General features: G+C 34.5%; 1 protein-coding gene across 1 annotated transcript in view; it reads right to left on the reverse strand.

Moving 5' to 3' along the window:
• LOC145683832 (hemolymph lipopolysaccharide-binding protein-like) overlaps window positions 1-22,451 on the reverse strand; it is a 77,627-nt gene that overhangs the window by 4,800 nt on the left and 50,376 nt on the right. Inside the window, exon 3 of the mRNA XM_081755428.1 lies at window positions 16,936-17,205. Within this exon, the coding sequence (XP_081611554.1) occupies window positions 16,936-17,205 (270 nt within the window). The remainder of the gene's footprint in view (window positions 1-16,935; window positions 17,206-22,451) is intronic.

Below are 22,451 nucleotides of genomic sequence, written 5' to 3' on the forward strand. Positions count from 1 at the left end.
TATATTACGAATTAAACAATAAAATTATACACATGTACATTCACTTGTATTGGGAAAAATTGGAATGTACCACTAAGTAAGGAAATTCTGTGCTCCCAACAAAGATATGAAACTGATACAATATAAAACCAATTATATGTCGAATTGTATTCCATCTATTAGGAAATAACATGTAATAGAAGTAGTCAGTAAAATTTTAATAGAGCAACACATGCTTCTCATAAAGTGGTTTATTATGGCATGTTCCACTGCTGTAATGAAGCAGCGTTCCATTTAGCAATTAAAGGTGTTCTAAACATAGTAGAATATCAACATATTCAGTAATATGAATTTTTTGACACATGTAGATATATAGTAGCTGTAGCATGTAGCACTACATATACCAAGATACATCTAAATGACGTGACATTCACAGCAGGGTACAGGTTTGATGCACTCCACACATGGTGTTTCAGAACAGACCACAGCTTTGTATTGTCATACGTCTGATTCTTAGATGACAAAGAACATATATCTTCCTTCCTTGTCTCTGAGTGATAATTTAACTGGATTTTTTTAAGAACATTTTTCTCCTCTTCCGAAAGTCTAATGTCAAACAAAAAGAGAGCAAATTTTAGACTAGTCACATTTTCTTGATGAAGATTGAAATGTCGTTGTCATCAGTATCGTCTGTGTCTTTATGGGGGGGGAGTTTAACTTGCGCTATCGTCAAAATTAAAATTCCTCTAAATATTTTTTTTAATTTGATCTTTCTCAAGGGTTATTTTCTTTCACAATAGTTGGGAACAAAACCTCATACATTAAAACACAAAGATTGCATATACAAAGATACCAGTCTAAATAATATTAGCCGATATAACTTCAATCAACAATACAAATTTTGGCTACGTAAACACAAAGGCGTAGTCTGTCCGACGACGCGAATTAAAATGAGGCAAAACGGAAGCACACACGAGTTCAAAAATTAGTGCCCTACACTGCCTAGCTAGATAATAAAGGTACACGGAGTATGTGGAGCCGGGGGTGAAGGGGAGAAGATGGGGTGAATGAATCATTACTCGCTTTTCTGCCGTTTGGTACCTTTGTAATCTAGGGTTAAAATATTCACATATTATATAAAATTATAAATATATATTTTAATGGTTGGAACCTGTCCAATCCTGTGCCACCTTTGGCCCACTGGTTTGCTTAACTTGAGGTCGTAACATTTCAGAGACCCAGCCAAATAAAGAAGAAAAATGAGAGCTTTCAATACGGCAAATTTAAATTTTTAATATCTCTTGTTTTGGAAACTTTCCTTCTATACTCATTGGTACAAAGTTGGTATTTTACTATCCTTACTAGAGTATAATTTGGCAAAAACAAATCCAAAATACCAGGAGACTTTCAACATATCATGCTTGAAGAATGAGTTCTTATAAGTATGTTACACCTACTATGTTTCTTCTAATCTCTCCTTCTACAAGCGTTCTTTTGAAGAAAATAGCTTCATTTAGTTTAGCCGTCTCTCGTCATAGTCACAACACGGTTATGTGAACTTCTGTTCTAAACTGTCTTCTTCCTCACCATGATTTTCATTAAAACTACTACTTATAAAATGATTATCTAACAGCCTTTTTCTCGTAAGTCTATCTCCCTTGGGAATAGCTTATTTTCGAACACTAAGAAAGGTACAACTATTTCGTTGCCTATTTTTTTTTATCAAGTTGTTTCCATTTACAAGCCACTAATATAAGAAATGCTTTGTGACTGACTGACAAACACAGTGGCGAAGGATCATGAACATATATGACGTAGAAACTTCAACAGAGATGAAAGGAGCAAAAGCAACTTGTACAGCTTTCGAGTTGTTTCAAAGGTAGTGAGTTACTTTTAATTGGCGAAGAAAGAAAAGATCTAGAACGGTGCGAAGAACAATGTTAGAGCTCAACATGTACAAGTTATATGATTGCTAACCACTTAAACTTATGTTTGGTATTTTATCCACTATCAGAGTACTCGCTTGTTAAACTGAAAATAGGGATCCTAATATGTACTCAAGATGAAATAAGGAATGAAAACTTCAAATATCTCCCGTTGGACCACTTTTCTATTTCTCTTCAAACACTTGAAAGTACCATTATAGCAGGTAAAATACAGCTACTATTCTAACGAGTAGAAGAATTATCTGGAACGGAAACATTTAAATATAGTAAACAGCTGATTTGAAAATAATATAGACTCCTATTAATAATAAACTTTAAAAATAACTAACCTGGTACACTTCCAAAGTGTATCACTCCGATTTTCATAAAATTTGGCAGGTAGATACTACGACATCAAATAAACGAATACGTGTTTTTTTGTCCGGATAACGGTTTCCAGGCAAAAGCCCAACCCAAAATTTTGAAAGTTGACATCCGAAGGGCAAGAAGAAGCGGACAAAGTGAATGAAATTGTATACAGATATCAGAGATGTAAAAAGAATGAACACGTCTTTCGTATTTTCTTGGAAAAGTGGTTGGGTGGTGCATGGACCTCTCCAAACTTTTGATCATAAATTTTCAGAAGTGCTAAGACCATTGTCTCTAAAATGCTTAGAGGACACAGAGAATTGCAAAGAATCTTCGTGTAGGGACAAAACGAAAGAAATAAACGAACACGTGTTTCTTTTATTGTCTCCAAAAAAACGATTTTAGGGAACAAAAGCCGCACCCAAAATTTTGAAAATTAACACCCGAAAGGCAAGAAGAAGTAGACCGAAGTGAATGAAATAGTTTGTAATGTACCATTACAGTTGAAAGTAATGACAACTTTTTTACACACCCAGTACCTAGTATTTTTTTTTACTTCGATTTCGGTTTAATTACAAAATTTATTTATTCTCCAAATTAAATGTAATGAATCGAAAGGTTTCGTTAATAATCATATTTTAACTGAATATTATATTTATTTATATTTTGATTAATTGTAGACCCCATTTTCGCATATACAAGTTGAATAGTTGCAAGGTTTGCCATTCTGACGTCATACCGAAACATAGTTCCGTCATTGGATATAAATTTTCTTAATTTCAGACCAATGTAGATTTTGGCCAGGTACCTATACCTTCCCTCACCCCCTCTCACTAGTCCTTAGTCATTTTCAGATCCGGTTATATCTGGATTTGACAAATTTCTATTTGTTTTGTAATTTCCGCGGCTAATGGTTTCGCCCTGATTGGAGGAATTCTCCAACCCCTGTCGTTTTCGGCGCAATGTTTTCATTCCCGACACGACGATTCTACGAGCACAGCCGTGGAAATCAACTACGCTATACTTGCTGGTAAAGACGTGGATTTCGAGTGAAAAACAGGTAAAATTTAGATTAAATGTCATCGTCAACGTCGTGTGATCAATCAGTAGCCAGGAAACCCATATTTTTGTTGAAAGAATTGTAAAACCAGGGGAAAATATCTGATTGCGGATTTCTGTTTATTAGGGAGCCATGTTTGCTACGCAGATAGGATAGACGATATAGGAGAGTGATTCTTAATCTCTTAAAACTCAGGGATTAGGGAAATACGACTTGGTTTCGTACATAGTGTGTATAGTAAATGTGATTTTTTTTTATTTTTCAGTAAGTGCATGTACGTAGTCGGTTTGATAGTTGTAATGTTAATTATCATAATGGCAGCTTAATTTAACAAAAAAGGGGCCCCTATTTCTCTTTCCAAATTGAACCATTTCTAGCGGGGGATGGGTTAGTTATTGTTTGATTTAGGGCCTTTTCCCCTTTCAGGGGAAGGGTCCCTCAATAAACCTCGTTAAAGTGCCCCAGGGCTTCAATCTTTAGTAATTATTTTGTAAACAGTTGGCCTAGTCAATCGGACCTAGGGTTAACTCTTCTCATTTTGCCCCTTAAAGTTTAATAGAGCCAACTATATATACCGACAAGGAGTAATATGTTTAAAGGTGCTTGCCTTTAATATGCATGTAATTAAATGGTGTTTGTTTAGTTAGTATTTATTTGTAGTATTTATAGTGGTGTGTGTAGCTAGTAGTTCTGTGTGAGTGCGTGATTTCTACTGTTAGGACAATGAAGTTCACATGCGGTAGTTTAATGCCATTTGTCTAACTCAAAGCACACTAAACGAGAGTAAATATTAGATTTCTGATTAATATGTACAAGTATATATTTCAGTACACGGTAAATTATGTCTCCACTACAGCGCCATCGTGTCCGTTTTCGCTAATCAATTGTTTGTTGACATTACGTCATCGCCCAAGTCAGTGATCAAGATTGTTTGATTTTGGCCTCTCATTTCTAAATTACATCCCGTGGATATGGTTTTCGGTTCAAATGAGTGTACGTTTTGATGAAATAGTAGATCTCGTAGTTCTGATGATGAGATCTCGTTTGATGATGAGATCTCGTAGTTCTGAAAATTACAGCTTGCTAGATCAATTAGCAATCGAAATATACATTGAAATCAAGAATGCCTATTTTCTTAATAGAATTAAAGCCCACATGATGTTACTGTTTGTTTCAAAATGTAGTATTAAATTCTCTTTTCCCGTGGCTGTAGAAAAATTCCATTGTTGCTTTAGTTTTATCAGCAAGTCAGAAATGAAATAGTCGTTGACAACTTAACTTTCAGTGAATACATGTATGATTTTTTATTAACTGTGAAGTAAATATAATTTGGGTGCTTTGAATCCGTGGTTCGATGAATGTTATCGTGTGGTAGTGATTAATCTGTGGCGTTAAGCGCAACAGATTGTGATAATTATATATTTATTAGTGCGTAATATAAATATGTGTATGGCCTGCGTGTAAAATGTATGAAATAGGGTGTCTGTAAAATATTACTTCGTGTAGAAATGAGTAAATAATAATTAAATGTAACGATATAATAATAATACGATTACAATGTGAAATGAACAAGATGATATGACACCTATATTTAAATGGATAGGCCTAGTGTATATTATATAGTGAGAATATGAATATGTTTACTAAAAATCTCTCGCGTTTTGACTTCCACACCAGTACATTCATCCAACCGAGTTTCCTATTTGGATAGTAAATTGTAGTTGGGATTTTTTTACTTCGCATTTAAGGAACTCATATTAACATCCCCGGATCTTAGGCCTTTTAACAGATAGGGTAGCATCATGTGGGAATTACTTTTAAAGGTTGACAGAAATGATAATTAAGAAAAATAACTGCTATATCCTGTGATCATCGAAAAGTACAGGTTTGGTCATTTGTATCTTTAACATTCATTGACTCTCCGAGATTTTTTTCGTTGCTTACCTTATTTATTGTGCAGTGTTCATATAGCTGACAGGTCAGTTCGGACTGTCCGATTAAATCAACCGCTACTAAATTAATATTTATGCCCATCGCGTACCCGGACGTCGACCCCTAGTCCTCTTAAGTATTTTCGTTTCTTTTCTTAGTTTAATTAGATGATGGAAATTAACGACGTCCCAGACTTTGGCATGTCTGCGCATGGTAGGCATCGGGGATGTTTGGTCACTGAAATCACCGATCCAAAATTTATTTTATTTTATTTTTTTTATTTTGGCAAATTATCATTAGGGATATCTTAGCTATTATTTTTCACTAGTTTCATTACTATTCTGGATTCTCTTAGTTTCTAAGAGATCGGATGATCTTTTTTGAAATTCTAAATTAGCGCCTTATCTAACCTTCCGGTGGATTCCGGGATCTGCAATGGCGTTGACCGGATACGGTGAGTGGTGGGATTTTCGTAAAGCCTTTTTTCTTTCCGAAAATCCCATCGATGACACAGACTCGTCTCGACGTTGCAGACTTGTTTTTCGGCTATTTATTTGGTAAGCCGAACCCCTTTTGGCATAAAAGAGAATATTTGGTTATAGTATGTTGTATACGTAAATTCGACCACTTATCTTTCGTAATTGTAGTGTTCTGTCTCCTCTCTTTTTACCTATCCTTCTTCAATTCCTTCTCTAGAGTTTTTTTTAATTTTTCAACCTCCCCCCCCCCGGTTTTGAAACTCATGAAAACATACAATATTCATTTCACTAATTTCGATCGTATGTACTAACTGAGACATCGAGGAATGCAATACGTGGAGGTATTTCTGCACAGCTCAGTACCATTTTCACGATACACAATCCACCATGGGAGAGACTGACGAGAAGGTACACTACGATTTCAGATTCCCAGAAACTTACTTGCTATTCATCGATCGTACAAATTATACCAATTGATGACTGATTTCTGGTTTTCTTTCTATTGATTGGTTATATGGTGTGTATGTATTAGTCGTTTGGGCCCATTAGTTTCGAATAACCTTGATTTTTTTCTTTCTCTGTATATACATCTATATATATATACTTACATAGTTTGAAAAGTTACGTGCCTGCTCTATTTGTTGTATTTCCAGCTCTTGTGTCAACTTATTAAATACAATCAACTATTTCTTTATACGCGGATCTTTAGTAAATTGAGAATTATTATTGATTATCGGGTTTACATATAAAGTTTCAATGTTGCAGCCTTATGAGAAAAAAAAAGAATTTTGTTAGTCAGGGTTTTTATTTGGTTTTTGAGCCAATAAAATGTGAATACTTGTTGAATATGAAAAGGATATGTAGAATTTAAATGTCGACGAAATACTAAGATTGATACTAAAGTGAAATTTATTATATTGAGTAATATGAATATATAAATATATATGCGAATATGTAAGTAAAGGGCTCGCTATTTACCCTGGTTGTTTTAGGTTGCCATAGATTTTTGACACCCGACATTGACCAATTATTTGTGATGTAAAGTATTACCGCGTGACTTATAATTAACGACACCTTACTAATTTGTTAGTAACGTTAGTAACTATTAAATTTATAATACCATGTTAAATATTGCATGTAAATAGAACAACTAGCAGGTCGTAAGAAAAGTAAAAGTAACCCTAATCCTTATCCAAATTTATTTTGCGAGATCATAGTGAAATCAGTAAACTACGAAACAGTGCGCCCCACCAACAAATCCTTCTATCAGTAAACTATGAAGCAAATCCTTCTCCTACGATTGGAAACCTAACTATTTGTCGTTCGTCAGTTTAGTGACTAAAATCTCTTGACCCCATGAGCTATACTAGAAATATAAATTCAGTGATCTTAATTTGAACTGGTTTTGGTTAATAAGTTAGTAATGTGAATACGGGACCTAGATAGGTCCAAAGACCAAATTCCATTGAAATATCATATAGTATTATGGAAATATGTTCCTAATGTCTGTGACTGGATTTGATAATTTTTTTACCTTGATAAATTTTGAAATTTTTCTACCAAGTGCGTCAAGTAACGAAACGGAAAATATATATAATATGAAGAAACTATTTTTTCTTACGTCTGTAGTTAAGACAGACTTTCTTTTATTACTCTTAAGGGACGGTGGTGTGATATTATTGTTTTAAATGTACGTGCTCCAACTGAAGATAAGGGTGACGATATAAAAGATAGTTTTTACGAAGAAGTGGAACGGATATTTGACCAACTCGGGCGATACCATATGAAGATTCTTTAGGGGATTTTAATGCGAAAGTAGGACGAGAGGATATTTTCAAACCGATTATAGGGAACGAAAGTTTGCATAAGGAAATAATGACAACGGTGTTAGACTCGTGAACTTTGCAACATCCAAAAACCTAATCGTGAAGAGTACAAAATTCCCACATCGCGACGTTCATAAATACACTTGGACATCACCAGACGGAAAAACACATAATCAAATTGATCACGTTTTAGTAGATAGAAGAAGACAATCTAGCATAATTGACGTCCGGTCGTTTAGAGAGGTTGATTGTGACACTGATCACTACCTGGTAGTAGCGATAATACGGGAGAGATTATCGTTGAATAAAGGTAATATTCAATGTCCGAAAACGGAGAGATTTAATTTAAAGAAATTAGAAGAGAGCCAGGTAAGAGAGGAATACCAGATTGGAGTTTCGAATAGATTCGCGGTTTTAGAAGACTCGGAGTGCACTAGTGTTGAGGATACTTGGATTGAAATTAGAGATAGCATTAAAAGTTCAGCAATAGAAAAATTGGGACACGCGGAAATACGTAGGAACAAACCATGGTTCGACCAAGAATGCATTAAACTAGCAGAGAAGACAAAACAGGCAAAATTACGGTGGCTACAAAATCCGAATGAAACAAATACACAAAATTTCGCAGATATCAGGCGGGAAACTTCCAAAACTTTTAGAACAAAGAAACGGGATTTTTTGAAAGCTAAAATTAAGGAACTTGAAGATAATAGTAAAGATAAAAATATTCGGGACATGTATAAGGGGATCAGCGAATTTAAGAAAGGCTATCAACCTCGTGCTTATATATTAAAGAAATCTGACGGAACTGTTCTCACCGATACGGATAGCCTCTTAAATAGATGGAAAGATTTCTTTGACGATTTGCTGAACACGCAGCCAAAAAGTAATGTGCGTGGAGAAAAGGAGATACACACCGCAGAACCGTATATTCCAGAACCCAATCGAATAGAAGTGGGAGCCGCTATAAAGAAATTGAAGAAACACAAATCTCCGGGTGTAGATGAAATTCCGGCTGAGTTAATTTTAGCTGGAGGCGAAAAATTGTGGAACAAGATACACAAACTCATTATCCTTATCTGGGACAAGGAAGAATTGCCACAATAGTGGAAAGAATCAATCATTGTTCCAATTCACAAGAAAGGCGACAAAACTGACTGTAATAATTATCGAGGCATTTCTCTTCTGTCAACATCCTATAAAATCCTTTCAAATATTCTGTTAGCAAGATTGACCCCATACGCAGATGAAATTATTGGAGATTATCAGTGCGGATTTAGACGAAATCGACCAACTATCGACCAAATATTTACCATTCGCCAAATACTCGAAAAGAAGTGGGAATACAATAACCCGGTACATCAACTATTTATTGATTTTAGAAAGGCTTACGACTCGGTTAGGAGAGAAACATTATACAACGTTCTTACAGAACTTGGAATACCGAGAAAGCTAATTAGATTAATTAAGATATGCTTAAGTGAATTCCAAAGTAAAGTCCGGGTAGGAAAATTTTTGTCCACGAGCTTCCACGTCGAAAATGGCCTGAAACAAGGAGATGCGTTGTCGATATTATTATTTAACTTTGTGGTGGAATACGCCATAAGGAAAATCAAAGAGAGCAACCAGGACCTAGAGTTGAACGAAATTCACCAGGTTGTGGCATATTCTGATGATGTAAATTTAATAGGGGATGATAGGAGAACAATAGAAATAAATGCAGAGATCTTATTAAACGCTTGCAGGGACATGGGTATAGAAGTAAATGCAGAGAAAACTAAATACATGGAAGTGCGTCGGGACCGTAATACGGCAAATTGTGGAGGACTTAAAATATTAAGTAATGCTTTTGATAAAGTGGATATTTGATAAAGTCAAATATTTAGAATCAATATCAACAGACGAAAATCATATTCACGAAGAAATTAAATGTCGACTAAAAGCAGGGAATTCGTGTTACTATTCGGTACAAAATCTCTTGTCGTCGCGAATTCTGTCGAGGAATTTGAAGCTTAAAATATATAAAACGATAATCATGCCTGTTGTTCTCTATGGTTGTGAAACATGGTCGCTTACTCTGAGTGAAGAACATAGACTGAAAGTATTTGAGAACAGGATCCTGAGAAGAATATTCTGACCCAAGAGGAACGAGAATGGGGTATGGCGGAAGCTTCATAACGAGGAACTACATAGTTTATACGGTTTAACCAACATTGTTAGGGTCGTCAAGTCTATGAGGCTTAGGTGGGCAGGTCATGTAGCTAGAATGGAAGAAAGTAGAAACGCTTTCAAAGTCTTGACTGGTAGACCCATAGGAAAACGACCATTAGGAAGACCTAGGCTCAGATGGGAGGACAATATTAAGATGGATCTCACAGAGATAGGAATACAAAGTAGAAACTGGATGCAATTAGCTAAGGATAGAAGTCAGTGAAGAGCTTTTGTGAACGCGGCACTGAACCTCCGGGTTCCATAGGCCATAGGGTTAGTTAGTTAGTAGTTAAGACAAACGATTAAATACTCTCATGGACACCAATCACAGGGAATAAAGAGAGTTGAAAAAGGAACTACTATCGACGTGAGAACAAAGACTCATAAAATTGTCGAAGTTTCTCCTCTTGGGACAGAGGCTCAATAAAATGCTACCAAAGTTTTTTTTTAAGATTAATTAACCAATTATTTGTTTTCTTTTCTTTTTCACCATCATATGTACTCATTGTACGGAACCTGAAATATGTTTAATTTTTAACTTTGATTTTTTTCCTTCTCTCTTCGTCTTTCGTTTTATGGATTTTTTTAAAAAATAATCCATTTTTTTAATATCTCTACAAGAGAAATGTGTTATTTGATATTGTTGAAAGTAACAGGTTTCTATGCATGCCTATGTATTATTACTAATATAATTTTTTTTATTCATGTGTCAAATTTTTCTGTTATGTCAAACTAAGTTTTCTTTTCTTGAAATGTAATAAATGTCTATAGAAATGTAGTTAGGTTAGTTTAATTCAACTAAATACAACCTGAAGTATACATTGTCCTGTATGAATGTGAGTGTGAGTGAAATGTAGGTTTAGTGTTAAGTGCACCGATTCTTTTGATATATATGTGTGGCTTACTATAGTTAATGGTAGTTGGCAATTAAAGTCGTTGAATGTCAATACTAACTTAATCTAAGTTGGCTCTATAAAGTAAGCAAAAAGGACGGAAATAGCCTGACGAACGATCATCATGAGAGAACTTCGAGAGTCAAAAGTTTCAACAAATACATGTGTTACTTTGATTTTTTTTTTGTGGTCGATTCTAACATGACATCAACTTCGGTATTTATTTTTTTTTCTTTCCAAATATTGGATATTAGTCGATAACTTCCGGAAATATTGATTAAACTGTTAAATTAAACTTTCTCATCTATCTGAGAGCTAGATTGGGATATTTCGGTAGTTGGAGTTACATGGATCTAGGTCTGGGAGGTATGGGTAACATGTGTCTACCTTTGATCACCTTAATACCAAATACTCACCCAATAGCTCTTGGAAATAATCCCAATTCGATAATTATTCACTTTCCTTTATCATATTTATCACAAATATACAGTAACAGTTCCCTTTTTTTATCTTCTTACTTTCTCTATTTTTCTTCTCTTCTTATCCCAACTTTCTCTTCTCTTCTTTACTTCTTCTTCTATTTTAATAAAACTGAAAAGGGGGTCGTGACTGGGAGTTCCATATATAATAAACACGGTAACGTATTTATTTATTTTATCTTGTTTTCTTCAGAAGTCCGATATAAGAGTCTTTTTCATGTTGGTTGAACCTTGTAGGTTCGAAAGTAAGAAATGAAATATATATATATATATATATATATATATATATATATATATATATATATATATATATATATATATATAATTAGACATAAGCTGATAGCTTCATGAATAACCTCCACCAGGGTTGAAGGGTTCCCACTCACGACTTACTCCATGCATCTCATTTGTTACAGAGCTTTCTTTCTTCTTTTTTCTTTTTCTTCGTTTTCCCTTTTCAAGTTTCCCCATATTTTTGACGTGAACTGAGGGAATACGTGCTTCGTAGTTTCTAGAAAAACGATTGGATAATGCACGAACCTTTCCAAACGTTTGATAATGAGATATCAAAAGTGCTAATAACAGTATGTTAGAAGTGCCTAAACAACATTAAACATTGGAACAAAATTTGTGTAGTAACATGTACTGTATTGACGTTACGAATTTTTGTTCTTCCTTCTCATTTCTATTGAGACGGTTATGCAATCATAGAGGCGATTTTAAAGCGCCATATCTGGCAATATTGGGAACTACTTGTTCTTGCTCTATCCCTCTGGGTGACGTTAAGCTCATTCAGACTGAAATGAACAAAGTGGAGTGTTTGATTCCAGAAGTTGGGAAAGTGTTTAAATCGTTTGCAAAAGTTGGATTTGCAAACTAAATAGAAAAATAGTATTGTATTTTGGAATATATAGAAAAGAAGTTATTCTTGGATTTGGAGTGAATTGCAGTCCGTTATTCATTAAAAGTATTATATTTCACAGTGCTATTACCGCTATAAGTTAAATGTTTCAATATTAGCAAGTAGTCTTCTCTCAAAGAGTATGTGAGTGCACATAATACAATCTCTTGATGTAACACGATCATGGTGAGTTTGTATTTTAAATTACATGTATGTTTCGGAGAAATCAGCTTTACTGACTAAAAGGGGTAATATTAAAAGTAATAAGTGAATTATTCCGGACTATTGTAGCATTGAAGACGTTAATGTTTGATTATGAATTATGCTAAGTGCTTGTTTAAATGGAACAGTATACAGTTCTGGTTAAATGTGTGTAATGAGAAGCTTTTCGTATCTTCTTTTTGGAATATATTTTGAGGAAGTTTATAAAATCATTAGTAAAGAGGACTTAAATATCTTATTATTCAAAAAATATACTTTCTCCTAAATTTATGCTTGCCCTGCATTTGTTGAACTACTTTATGCACTCTGGAGTCGTCTTACCTGGATGATTATTACAAAAGGTGCGTATATAGACAAATTTAATTATTACGTGAAACGTGTCCTAGACTATATTAAAATAGCTAGAGCCTCCACGAACGAGTTTTATTTTTATAACGAGAGCACGTTAAAAACAATACGCAAAAAAATAAACGAATACGTGTTTGTTATATTTTCTGCGAAAAAAAAACTGTTTTAGGAGCAACAGCCCCCACTCACGATTTTGAAAGATAACGTCAGATAGGCAAGAAGAAGTGGACCAAAATGAATTAAAATTGTTCACATATATTGTAGACGTAAAATTAAGATATAAGTGTTTCGTATTTTCCTGGAAGCTACGGATGGGTGGTACATGGGCACCTCCAAACAAAATTTCAAAAGTGCAAATAACAGTATGTCGAAAGTGCCTACAGGCTATGAAGAATTGCAACGAAACCTTCTGTAGTTACAATACGCTATAAATAAATGAACTCCTTTTTCTAGTTTGTAGGCAAAAAGGGTATAGCGGGGAAAAACGTCGCTCATGATTTTTAAAATTGACGACCGAAAGGAAAGAATTGAATCCAAGTTAATAAAATTTGCGCAGATATTGTACACGTGGAGGGAGGGATACGTGTTTCATGATTTCCCTAAAAAAAAGAAAAGTTGTGTGGGAAAGATCTTCCCAAACAGTGAATTATGAAATATCAAAAGTGGAAATTAGAGCCCCAACTAAAATACTATAAAATACTTTATACTGTTTGAGATAATTGCTGATATGACAAATTTGAAGTAATTCGAATGGCGGCACTTGGCAAACACGTAGTGTCCTATCTTACATATAAAATAGCTATGAGCAATTTCATTCGCCTCGGTCAACTCATTCACACATTCCTGGGCTTCTGCGGTAATATTTGCTTCTTTCGAATGATGTATTAGTCCCAACAGTTTTGTCGCACAAGCAAAAATGGTTTGCTTTTTTATATTGTCTCTACAAAGACTTTCGTTGCCATTATCCATGTCATTTAGGCACTTTTGACGCGTATTTATTAGCACTTCTAATATTTAGTAATCAAAGATTAGAAAGAATTGTGCCCCCTCCAACTGTTTTTCCAGGAAAATATGAAACGTATATACCATCAATTTACGTAGCAATATCTATGCACACACCACGTCATATGTTACTTAAAGACTTTAAATTGTCACGTTTCTGGATGATTGTGACATTGTAATGTCTATAACTTGCAGCACTATTGAACGAATGCAACATTGTGCCATTCGTTCAATATGTGTATTTAATATAGTGACGTATATATATAGGGACGTTAGAAGATCCTCCGGTTCCCGAAAAAATATTCGGAAAATTATAATTTGTTGCTGACTAACTTTCCTCTACAAAAATTCAATTTTGTAGCTTTATGTGCAGTTAAACATAGTGGAAAATTTTCCACCTAACATCACTATACATAATATCCCAAATTGTAAGGCTTATGAAATGTTTTTCCACTTGTTTCTACATGGTGATCTATGAAAATTCCTTTCACTTGTTTCTAAAGAGCAATAAAACTTCCTGATTCACAAAAAATTGTTCTACTTTTTTTTTCAAAATGATGAAAATTTTCCGACTCATAAAAAGTTCTTCAATTTTTCCATATAAGAGAGAAAATATTCCGATTCATGAACAATTGTTTGATTTGTTCCTATATAGTCTGAAAATTGTCTGAAACATGAAAATTTTCAGATTCTTTAAATTGTCTTTCACTTTTTGACATTTCTATCCGTGAATTCAACCAATTTTATGATTGCTGAGGAATTGTTACTTGATTACTGATATTTTTTAGAACGGAAAATTTTCCTGATAAATATAGCGGAAAATTTTCCACCTCACATCACTAGTTATGGGACATACCATGGTGTAAGACCTCTAGAATAGCCACCAGCTCACCGCTGAATATGAGTGCAAACGAAGGGCGTCGGTAACCATAGCGAGCAGGGCCAAAGAAAACCCACAGCCAACAGTGTCTTATCCTTTCGAGCTAACTGTATAAAATTGTAAGCAGTCGGCATAGTGTTGTAACAGAGAGCGAAACTTCTGCTAATATTAGTGATCAGTTGAGGTACGCTTACTGAAACACGCAAACTGAAATGATATATAAATAAAATGGAGCTGTTAGGGTGGAACGGGAAGAAAGCTCAGTGGATAAAAATCTGATAAACAAGAAGTAATTCATTTAAAAGTTCTAGTGCACGAGTCCCAAAACGTCTGCTGACAGGAGATCGTATGACATAGCAACGATAGCGATCGCCCGCTTCAAGAATGAAAGAAGAAGGGTGAATAGGAAGTGTTTATCGAACGGATTAATGCTGCTGCACGAAATGTGCGTGAATTTTGCAAGAAAATGAGTACAGTTTTTGAAATATATTATATAACTAAAATGATAAGATTGCTGTATTTATATACAATTATCCATAAAGGGTTTCCACGAACTCTAAACATGCGCCGTATGTAATAATGTATGAGAGTTCACTGAAGTAATAGACTACATTAATAAAGAGTAAAAAAGGGCCCTTAGGAGAAAAACCAGGATACAATTCTGCTCACCCTTTTAGTAATAAGATCAGAGATGTGAATCTTTCTCTTTTATCACCTACGAAACAAATGACACTACTTCTTACCTACCAGAGCTAAAGAAGTGTTTTGAAATTTCGTCAACTATCCATCATAATATAAATCCTAAATGATAATGAGAAGAATATATCGGACATAGTAGACTTCTACAATGAATTGTAAAGAGCAGCATATAAAACTGACCGGACTACTCATGAATATTGATGCTACAGAACAAAATAATATCGGTTTTCTCCCACTTATAAACGATTTAATAAGGCATTTTCAACTTTTATGTAATTTTTACTTGTGGCAACCTGTTTGGAAGAGTCGGAATAGTAATTAAATATCACTGTTATTATTACCACTTTAAAGAAAAATAGCGAAGTTGCTCATATAGTGATTCTCACAATTTTTATGCTCATATTCTTAGTGCTGTACAATAATTTGCAATATCGTGATGAAACGTGAAATAAGAGTTGAGTTGATTTTATTTTAGCGTCCCTTTCAGCAGCGAGGCTATATGAGACGTGGACCTACTGATTAACGTGGAATCCGAACCACATGAGCTCCCACCGGGAATCGAACCCGGGTCTTCCACGCCAAAATCGCGTACGCTAACCGCTTAGCCAAGGAGGAGCTCAAACGTGAAATAAGAAATCATGCATCCTGAAGAAAGGGCGTAATATACAAGACTACAAGACTAACTCCGTGCGAGCAGTATACTTTCAATGCGTTTGACACCAACATAAGAAGAATTGAGCTAATCTTCAAATGTGAGAAATGTAACAACATGCAAACTGGGTGAGAATTTCAAGTTCTCTAGTAATGAAAATATAGTGTGAATATAATGTAAACTTAATGTAGTTTTACTTTCAAACTGATCATACGTATTTTGTCCCTGTATTGAAATTTATTAAATGTCTTAAATAAATTTGATAAAAATATATTATGCAATACTATATAATATCACGATGAAACAGGTACAATAAAACTGGGTTGCAGCCAATATATAGTCCGCACGGTACTCCGCACATGTTAAATAGTTTGCACTTTTAATGCTTTTCTCATGCGGATAACTAAGTAATTATGAAAAGTTAGTAAATATTGGAGCAACAGCAATGTGAAGAATATTTATTATGACCTATGGAGAGATATGAATACATTTTCGTATTATTTAATATGACAGAGTTATGCGAACTTACTCAATATAAGATGTGATTGTTTCGTAGCTGTAATTTATAAATATTGTCTCTGTAGAATGGAAGGTATACTAATTTCTCATTCCGCCACTTCGCTTTATTACAAATTTACAAATGTTTATTGAAAATAAATTTTCCAGTGTGTCACTAACGAGTGAAATATATAAATTCTTATATTCTTCCGCAAATAATATTTTAAACCTATTGCGTTCTCTAAAATGTCACGCTGTGTACTTACAGATGTCCCATATTTTGCATCTATAACGAGGATGGATGTAAGCAACAACATTTTACTAGCCAAAGAAAGAAAGCTACTAGGCCACATCCCACAAAAAACCGTTTACTTACCTTTGAAATAAATAATACTCTTTAGTGATAACTAAAACTTGCCCGCACCAATAAACCACTCGCCCCGGGCTATTTGCATAGTGTTGCTGTAGATTTTATCAAATAATGCACCCTGTAAATATGTGCGTGGTAAAATATCAGTTTCTTATATCTATTAGCTTGAAAATTATAAGGACATTTATATTTAGGTATATGATTCCTTACCAAATATTGTAATCCATTTTCCCGTACTGGGTTTCCTGTGGATGCCAATATATGCATAGTTATCTGTGAGATTTTCAAAAACAACCTCCTTCAAATTATCCAACATCTTCCGCAAAAGCTCTGCTTCATCTTTGGAGTTGATAATGGCCAAATGAGTGCCCTCACATTCACAAACAGAGGCAGCCTCGTCAAAGGGTTTTATGTCCGAATGAAGCTTGTAATGACCAATGCCAGGAGCATAATTGTAGCCTTTTGGTTGAGGTGGTGGAACTAATGAGAAATTATTATTTTTGTCAGATTGACCAAAACGAATGTTCATTAGGACACTAAAATTAAAGTAAAATTATAATAAATACGTGTTGAATATAACAGTGAGTCATTGATGGGAAGTAAACAAAGAATTGTGAAAAAACGGAAACTTTATTCCATTCTAAAAACGTACGAGTGAACGAGTATACCCAAATTCAATTACAGTTCACAAGATTGTATACCGTAAAGAATGATTAAATAAATAATGCAAACTATTAATGCGTTTCTGCAAAATTTATTGGTGGTTAAGACATTTGTATTTAAGAGTGAATATAGTGCATCGTTTTGAATTTATGTCAAATTTATTTTTTGTTTCAAGTATGAGTTTTATAAAACTAATGATGCGTTTTAATACAGATGTATCTAATGGATTTGAAAATTTAATGTATTAGAATAAATAACCACGGAAAAAGTGGTAGCTAAATTTGTAGTAATCTGTTGGGAGCACAATATTTGAGAAATATGTAAACAAAAAGCAAGTTAACTAATATAATCTAAATAGAAACCTGCACCTAATTATACTGTTTCTAAAAGTGATTCTGACTTAAATCGACTATCCAGAAATTCATAAGTAATTTCTTAAGTTCCCACTAAATAAAGACTGCACTGAAAGGAAATGAAGGGCTTTAAGTGAGATTATATCAAGTAAATCATCAAATACAGTAGTTGCCATTAGATGTTAAGATAATAAAAAAGCAAATGAAGTAAAATTGGAAACCTCGGTAGCTCAGTAGTACAGCATTTACCTCTATTGCGTGGTGTCTCTGATTCATTCCCAGGTGAGTGACGTTTGTTGTGAATAACACCGTGCCCATAGATTTTTTCAGGGTGATCGCGATTCTTTCAATTGACTCATTCAAACCAAATCTTACAGCATTATTCACTTGCTTTAATAATCCCACCTTAAATGGCATAATGGTGGGATGGAAAACTGAAAGATTTTTTCTCTCGCATCATAACAAAAATATCAATACTTAACGGTGCCTTAACTAAATGGGCCTTTAATATAAGATTCCCATGAAAAAAGTTGAAAGTTTAAGAGTAAAAGTTAAATGATATTTTTCGGGAAATAACAAAAGGAACCATATTTTTAAACGTAGGAAAGAAAGTTTAATGCCAATCACAATGCATGCCAAGATGACGTAAATACTAAAGTATACACTTATGAAGATCAATATTAATGCCGCATGTAGTACGGTTAACGGTATATAATCCGAAATTATGATTTAGTCTCAAACTTTATTTTCTATTTTACTAAAATAGTTATCAAAGACAGAACACATGCTACTTCGTCCATCTCACCCATTTTAACAAAATGGCAGGCTTAAAGGTAAATTCTGATACTTAGTTTTGGAGAAAAAATGTACGTTGAAAACAAAGTCTTCTTTGTGGACAATAATTGACAAGTCTGCTAGAGTAGTTTATTTATATAATGTTTAGCAACCATATATGTAAAAACTCCTTCCTAAAATATCTGATAGTATCTGAAGCGAAGGAGGATCTTCCGGGCTTAAGACTCAAACCTAAATCTTACTATAGTCGAGTAAATGAAATGTCTTGCAGAATTTTCACATTTCCAGGCAAAGTCCCCTCGAAAAATAGCAAAGCCCCCCTCCGAAACAAAATCGTAAATATGTCAGTGATCATAAATGTACTGTTTTAATATTTAGGAACATTTGTTTAAATTAGTTTGATTTTCACAAATGTTTTGTATCTTTTGCAAAGCTACACACAATTAATAGAAACTTATTATAATTACTAAACGGAATATTATATTTTATGAATTATAATTTACTAATAACCTCCATTTTCAATCTTTGAAAAGCACATTGATGCCCTTTAACGTTTTGTGGTCGGTTAAGTAACCAAAGACTTCAAAGCTCACTCTAAATCTATTTACAACAACAATTCGCCCACATTCTAGGGACGTTTTTCGATAAGTCATTCGGTTAAGAAAATAACCAGTACATGTCTACACTGTGTTACCAACAGATGGCACAACGTGATTTGAACGTAATTTCTAGTGGTTACAAATGGTTACTTCTGGTTACGAATGTAACCAGAATGCGTTTGAGAGTATGAGGCTCGTATTTTTTACACCTGATCTTGCAAGAAACCCTATTTAAGGTAAGTTACCCAACATAAATTCTATGTTTTTAGGTATTATATTACGAGAGACCTCAAAGAATGCATATTTTCCTGGATGCATATTTCATCCCGTCTAAAACTAAAGTCAACATTTTGTGAATTTCACAATGGATTTCGGTTTTGATATAAAGTACGTGACACAAGAAATATTCAGTTTCATTTTGTTTGTTAGAGATATTAGGGTTTATATTAGTATGTCCGTGAAATAATTTGAATACAGCATGAACGGTTTAAATGTTATAAGTAAGTTTGCACTGAAACCAGCTATACACGTAAATTGATATCTTCATCGCCAAAAGTGCTTTTATATCTCCGTGTTGGGTATGTGACCGCGATGTACTGCAAGGAAGGGAAGGTTCCTAAAAATTTTGTGAGATTAATTTTGAAGATGTTTTATTTTGACTAGGTGTCTAATGTAAGTATAGAGAGTAAAAGAAAAGATCTGAAGCATGAGTGCACTGCTATATCTGAAAAGTTTCGTATTCTCTATCTTTTAAATTTATTGTCTTATATGTTACATGTTATACTGAGTAGTGTAAATCTTCTGGCTTTTAAAAAAAATCGCTGCTCTAACCTAGTTGTCAGAATATTTATCTCCAGACCGAATACAGAAAGAAGAGGAGAAAGAGACGACATCTGTAAGATCTTTGTGATTTCCTAAAGAATTATAGAAGCCGAGTTAGCATACCCGAGTTAAAACACACATGGGAAAGCGCAAGGAACATCTAGAAGTCTGAACTTTTAGAAACGTCTTAGATATATGAAAATATATATTTAAAAATTTCAAAACCAATCAACTAATTTATCTTCCTTTTCTTATATTCTAGTATACGTATTTCAGCATCCAAAAATCTCTGTCCAGTTAACGAAATGATGTGAAGAGGGAAACATTTTCATTTCAGGAAAAAAATAGCAAAAGAACTCTCTACCTGACCTATACTCGAACCTGCATCCTCTGATTTTGAAAACCGGAACTCTGCAGACGGAACTAATATTTTCTTTTAAAGATCAACCAATCACACCTCAGTTTCCTGCACTCTAAAAACGGTATTGTAATGTTCAGACATTTTTGTGCAAGCTAGCAAACTACTAGCACCCTGCTAGAGGGTTACGCCCTCTTTTGGGGAAGAGAATTTTATATGGAATGGGTACTGCATGTATGAAGGATAGTCTATGGGAAGGTAGATATAAATTTTATCTTCATTTAGTAAAATCTATAAATAAACACAGGAGTTTTGCAGCCTTAACGATTGGGTTGGTAGACATAGAAAATAATACAAATATAATATATAATATACACAACATTTAATGTACATAGTGTAAGAAGAAAATGTAAAACACATAGAGAAAAGGATGATAAATCAAGAAGCGATGGTTAAGAGATGACGAGAGTTGTTAGTCAGATGCAGAATGAAATAATTTTAACAGTACGCCAAAATAGTGTCGATGGACATGACGATGGGGGTGAGAGATGAGATGAGGTGCAAACCACACCACAACACATAGGAAATGTTAATTAGACAAATTAGAGTATCTTCTTGCCTAGGGTCGGCTTTAGGCTACGTTGTGGAAAGGGGGAGCCCATATTAGAAAGAGGAGTATCGGTGTGCAGTAGATGAAGATGTGAGTGAGTGATGAAAATGAGTATGGAAATCATCGAGGAGTTTTAAGTCTGGATGATGCGGTGGCAGTGTGTAACAATACAGGGAAATAATAATGACAATGGGGTATGCATATATCGAAAGGGCGTGGGATGAACTGCAAAATGGTGCATGGCATCTATAAGAATAGGATGATGATCGTAGTAACGTTTAGTAAGATATGTAAGTCTGAGTTTTTTCTTTTTTTTTGGATTGATTCTGCAATGTATAGATGTTCTGTAGGGTTGGGGAATTTGATTCTATGTGCAATTCGGAAGGCATGACATTCAAGTATTAGGACTTTGTTGTAAGAGCTGGTTCGGGTATATACCAAGGCTGTGTGGCCGTGTGTGAGAGTTGGGCGGAGAAATGCTTTATAAGTAGTGAAACCATTGGCTGGTTTTAAATCTCAAGTAGTGCCAGTTAAACGTTTTAGTAAATTTAAATGATTATAGGCTTTACAAGTAATTGATGCTAGGTGCTGCTTCCAAGTTAGATATCGATCGAACGTTACACCTAAATATGTTGCTGTCTTACTGGCATGTATGGGAATCTGGTCAATGTGAATGGTTAGTCTATTGGGGTTGCGGTGAATTCCAGTTGACTTTTTGAGTGGTAGAAATACGACGGCCTGTGCTTTTAAAGCGTTAATGTGAAGATGCCACTTCGGGCACAAGAGACAGAAATTGTCTATAGCTGTCTGCAGAAGCGTATTAATTTGTTGTATGGTATTACCTAGTGCAAGGAAGGCAGTATCACCAGCGTATTGAAATATGTGAACTTTCTCCGGTATTGGATACATATCGGTGACAGAAGGTGTAGAAGTGGAGATGATGCCGAACCGTGTGGAACACCAGAGAGGAGATAATGTCATGAGATAACTTATTGTTGATAGAAACAAATGCAAATCGGCCAATCAAAAATTGTAAATGATTCGAATATATAGGATAGGAATATGAAGGCGAATAAGTTTGTAAATGAGATTGAGATGCCAGGCCTTGTCAAATGCTTTTTGTAAATCGAACGAAAAGAGACTAAACAAGGCGGTTTTATAGAATTATAATGACTAGTGATCAGACTAGAAAGACGAAACAGCTGATCATTGATGTTGAAAGCAGATCGGAATCCGGCTTGATAAATAGAAAGTATGCGGTGTTCGGCGAGATACTGGTGAAGGCGTTTTACCAAGATTCGGTCCAGGGTTTTACTGAATATAACTGTGAGCTGTATGGGTCGATATGGGGAAACATTAGGAAACATCGAATGGCTTATTTGGCTTTGGAAACATCAAGGTTTTTGACATTTTCCAGGTGGTTGGGTAATACCCAGTGCGAACAATAAAAGTGTAAATCGTTGCTAGAAGGGTTAATAAGAAGAGAGGGCTTCCTTTGTATGGTGATACGTGATGTTGTCAAAGCC

Source organism: Thermobia domestica, chromosome 4 (assembly GCF_964235325.1).
Source record: "Thermobia domestica chromosome 4, izTheDome1.hap1.1, whole genome shotgun sequence".
In the NCBI taxonomy this organism is placed as follows: domain Eukaryota; kingdom Metazoa; phylum Arthropoda; class Insecta; order Zygentoma; family Lepismatidae; genus Thermobia; species Thermobia domestica.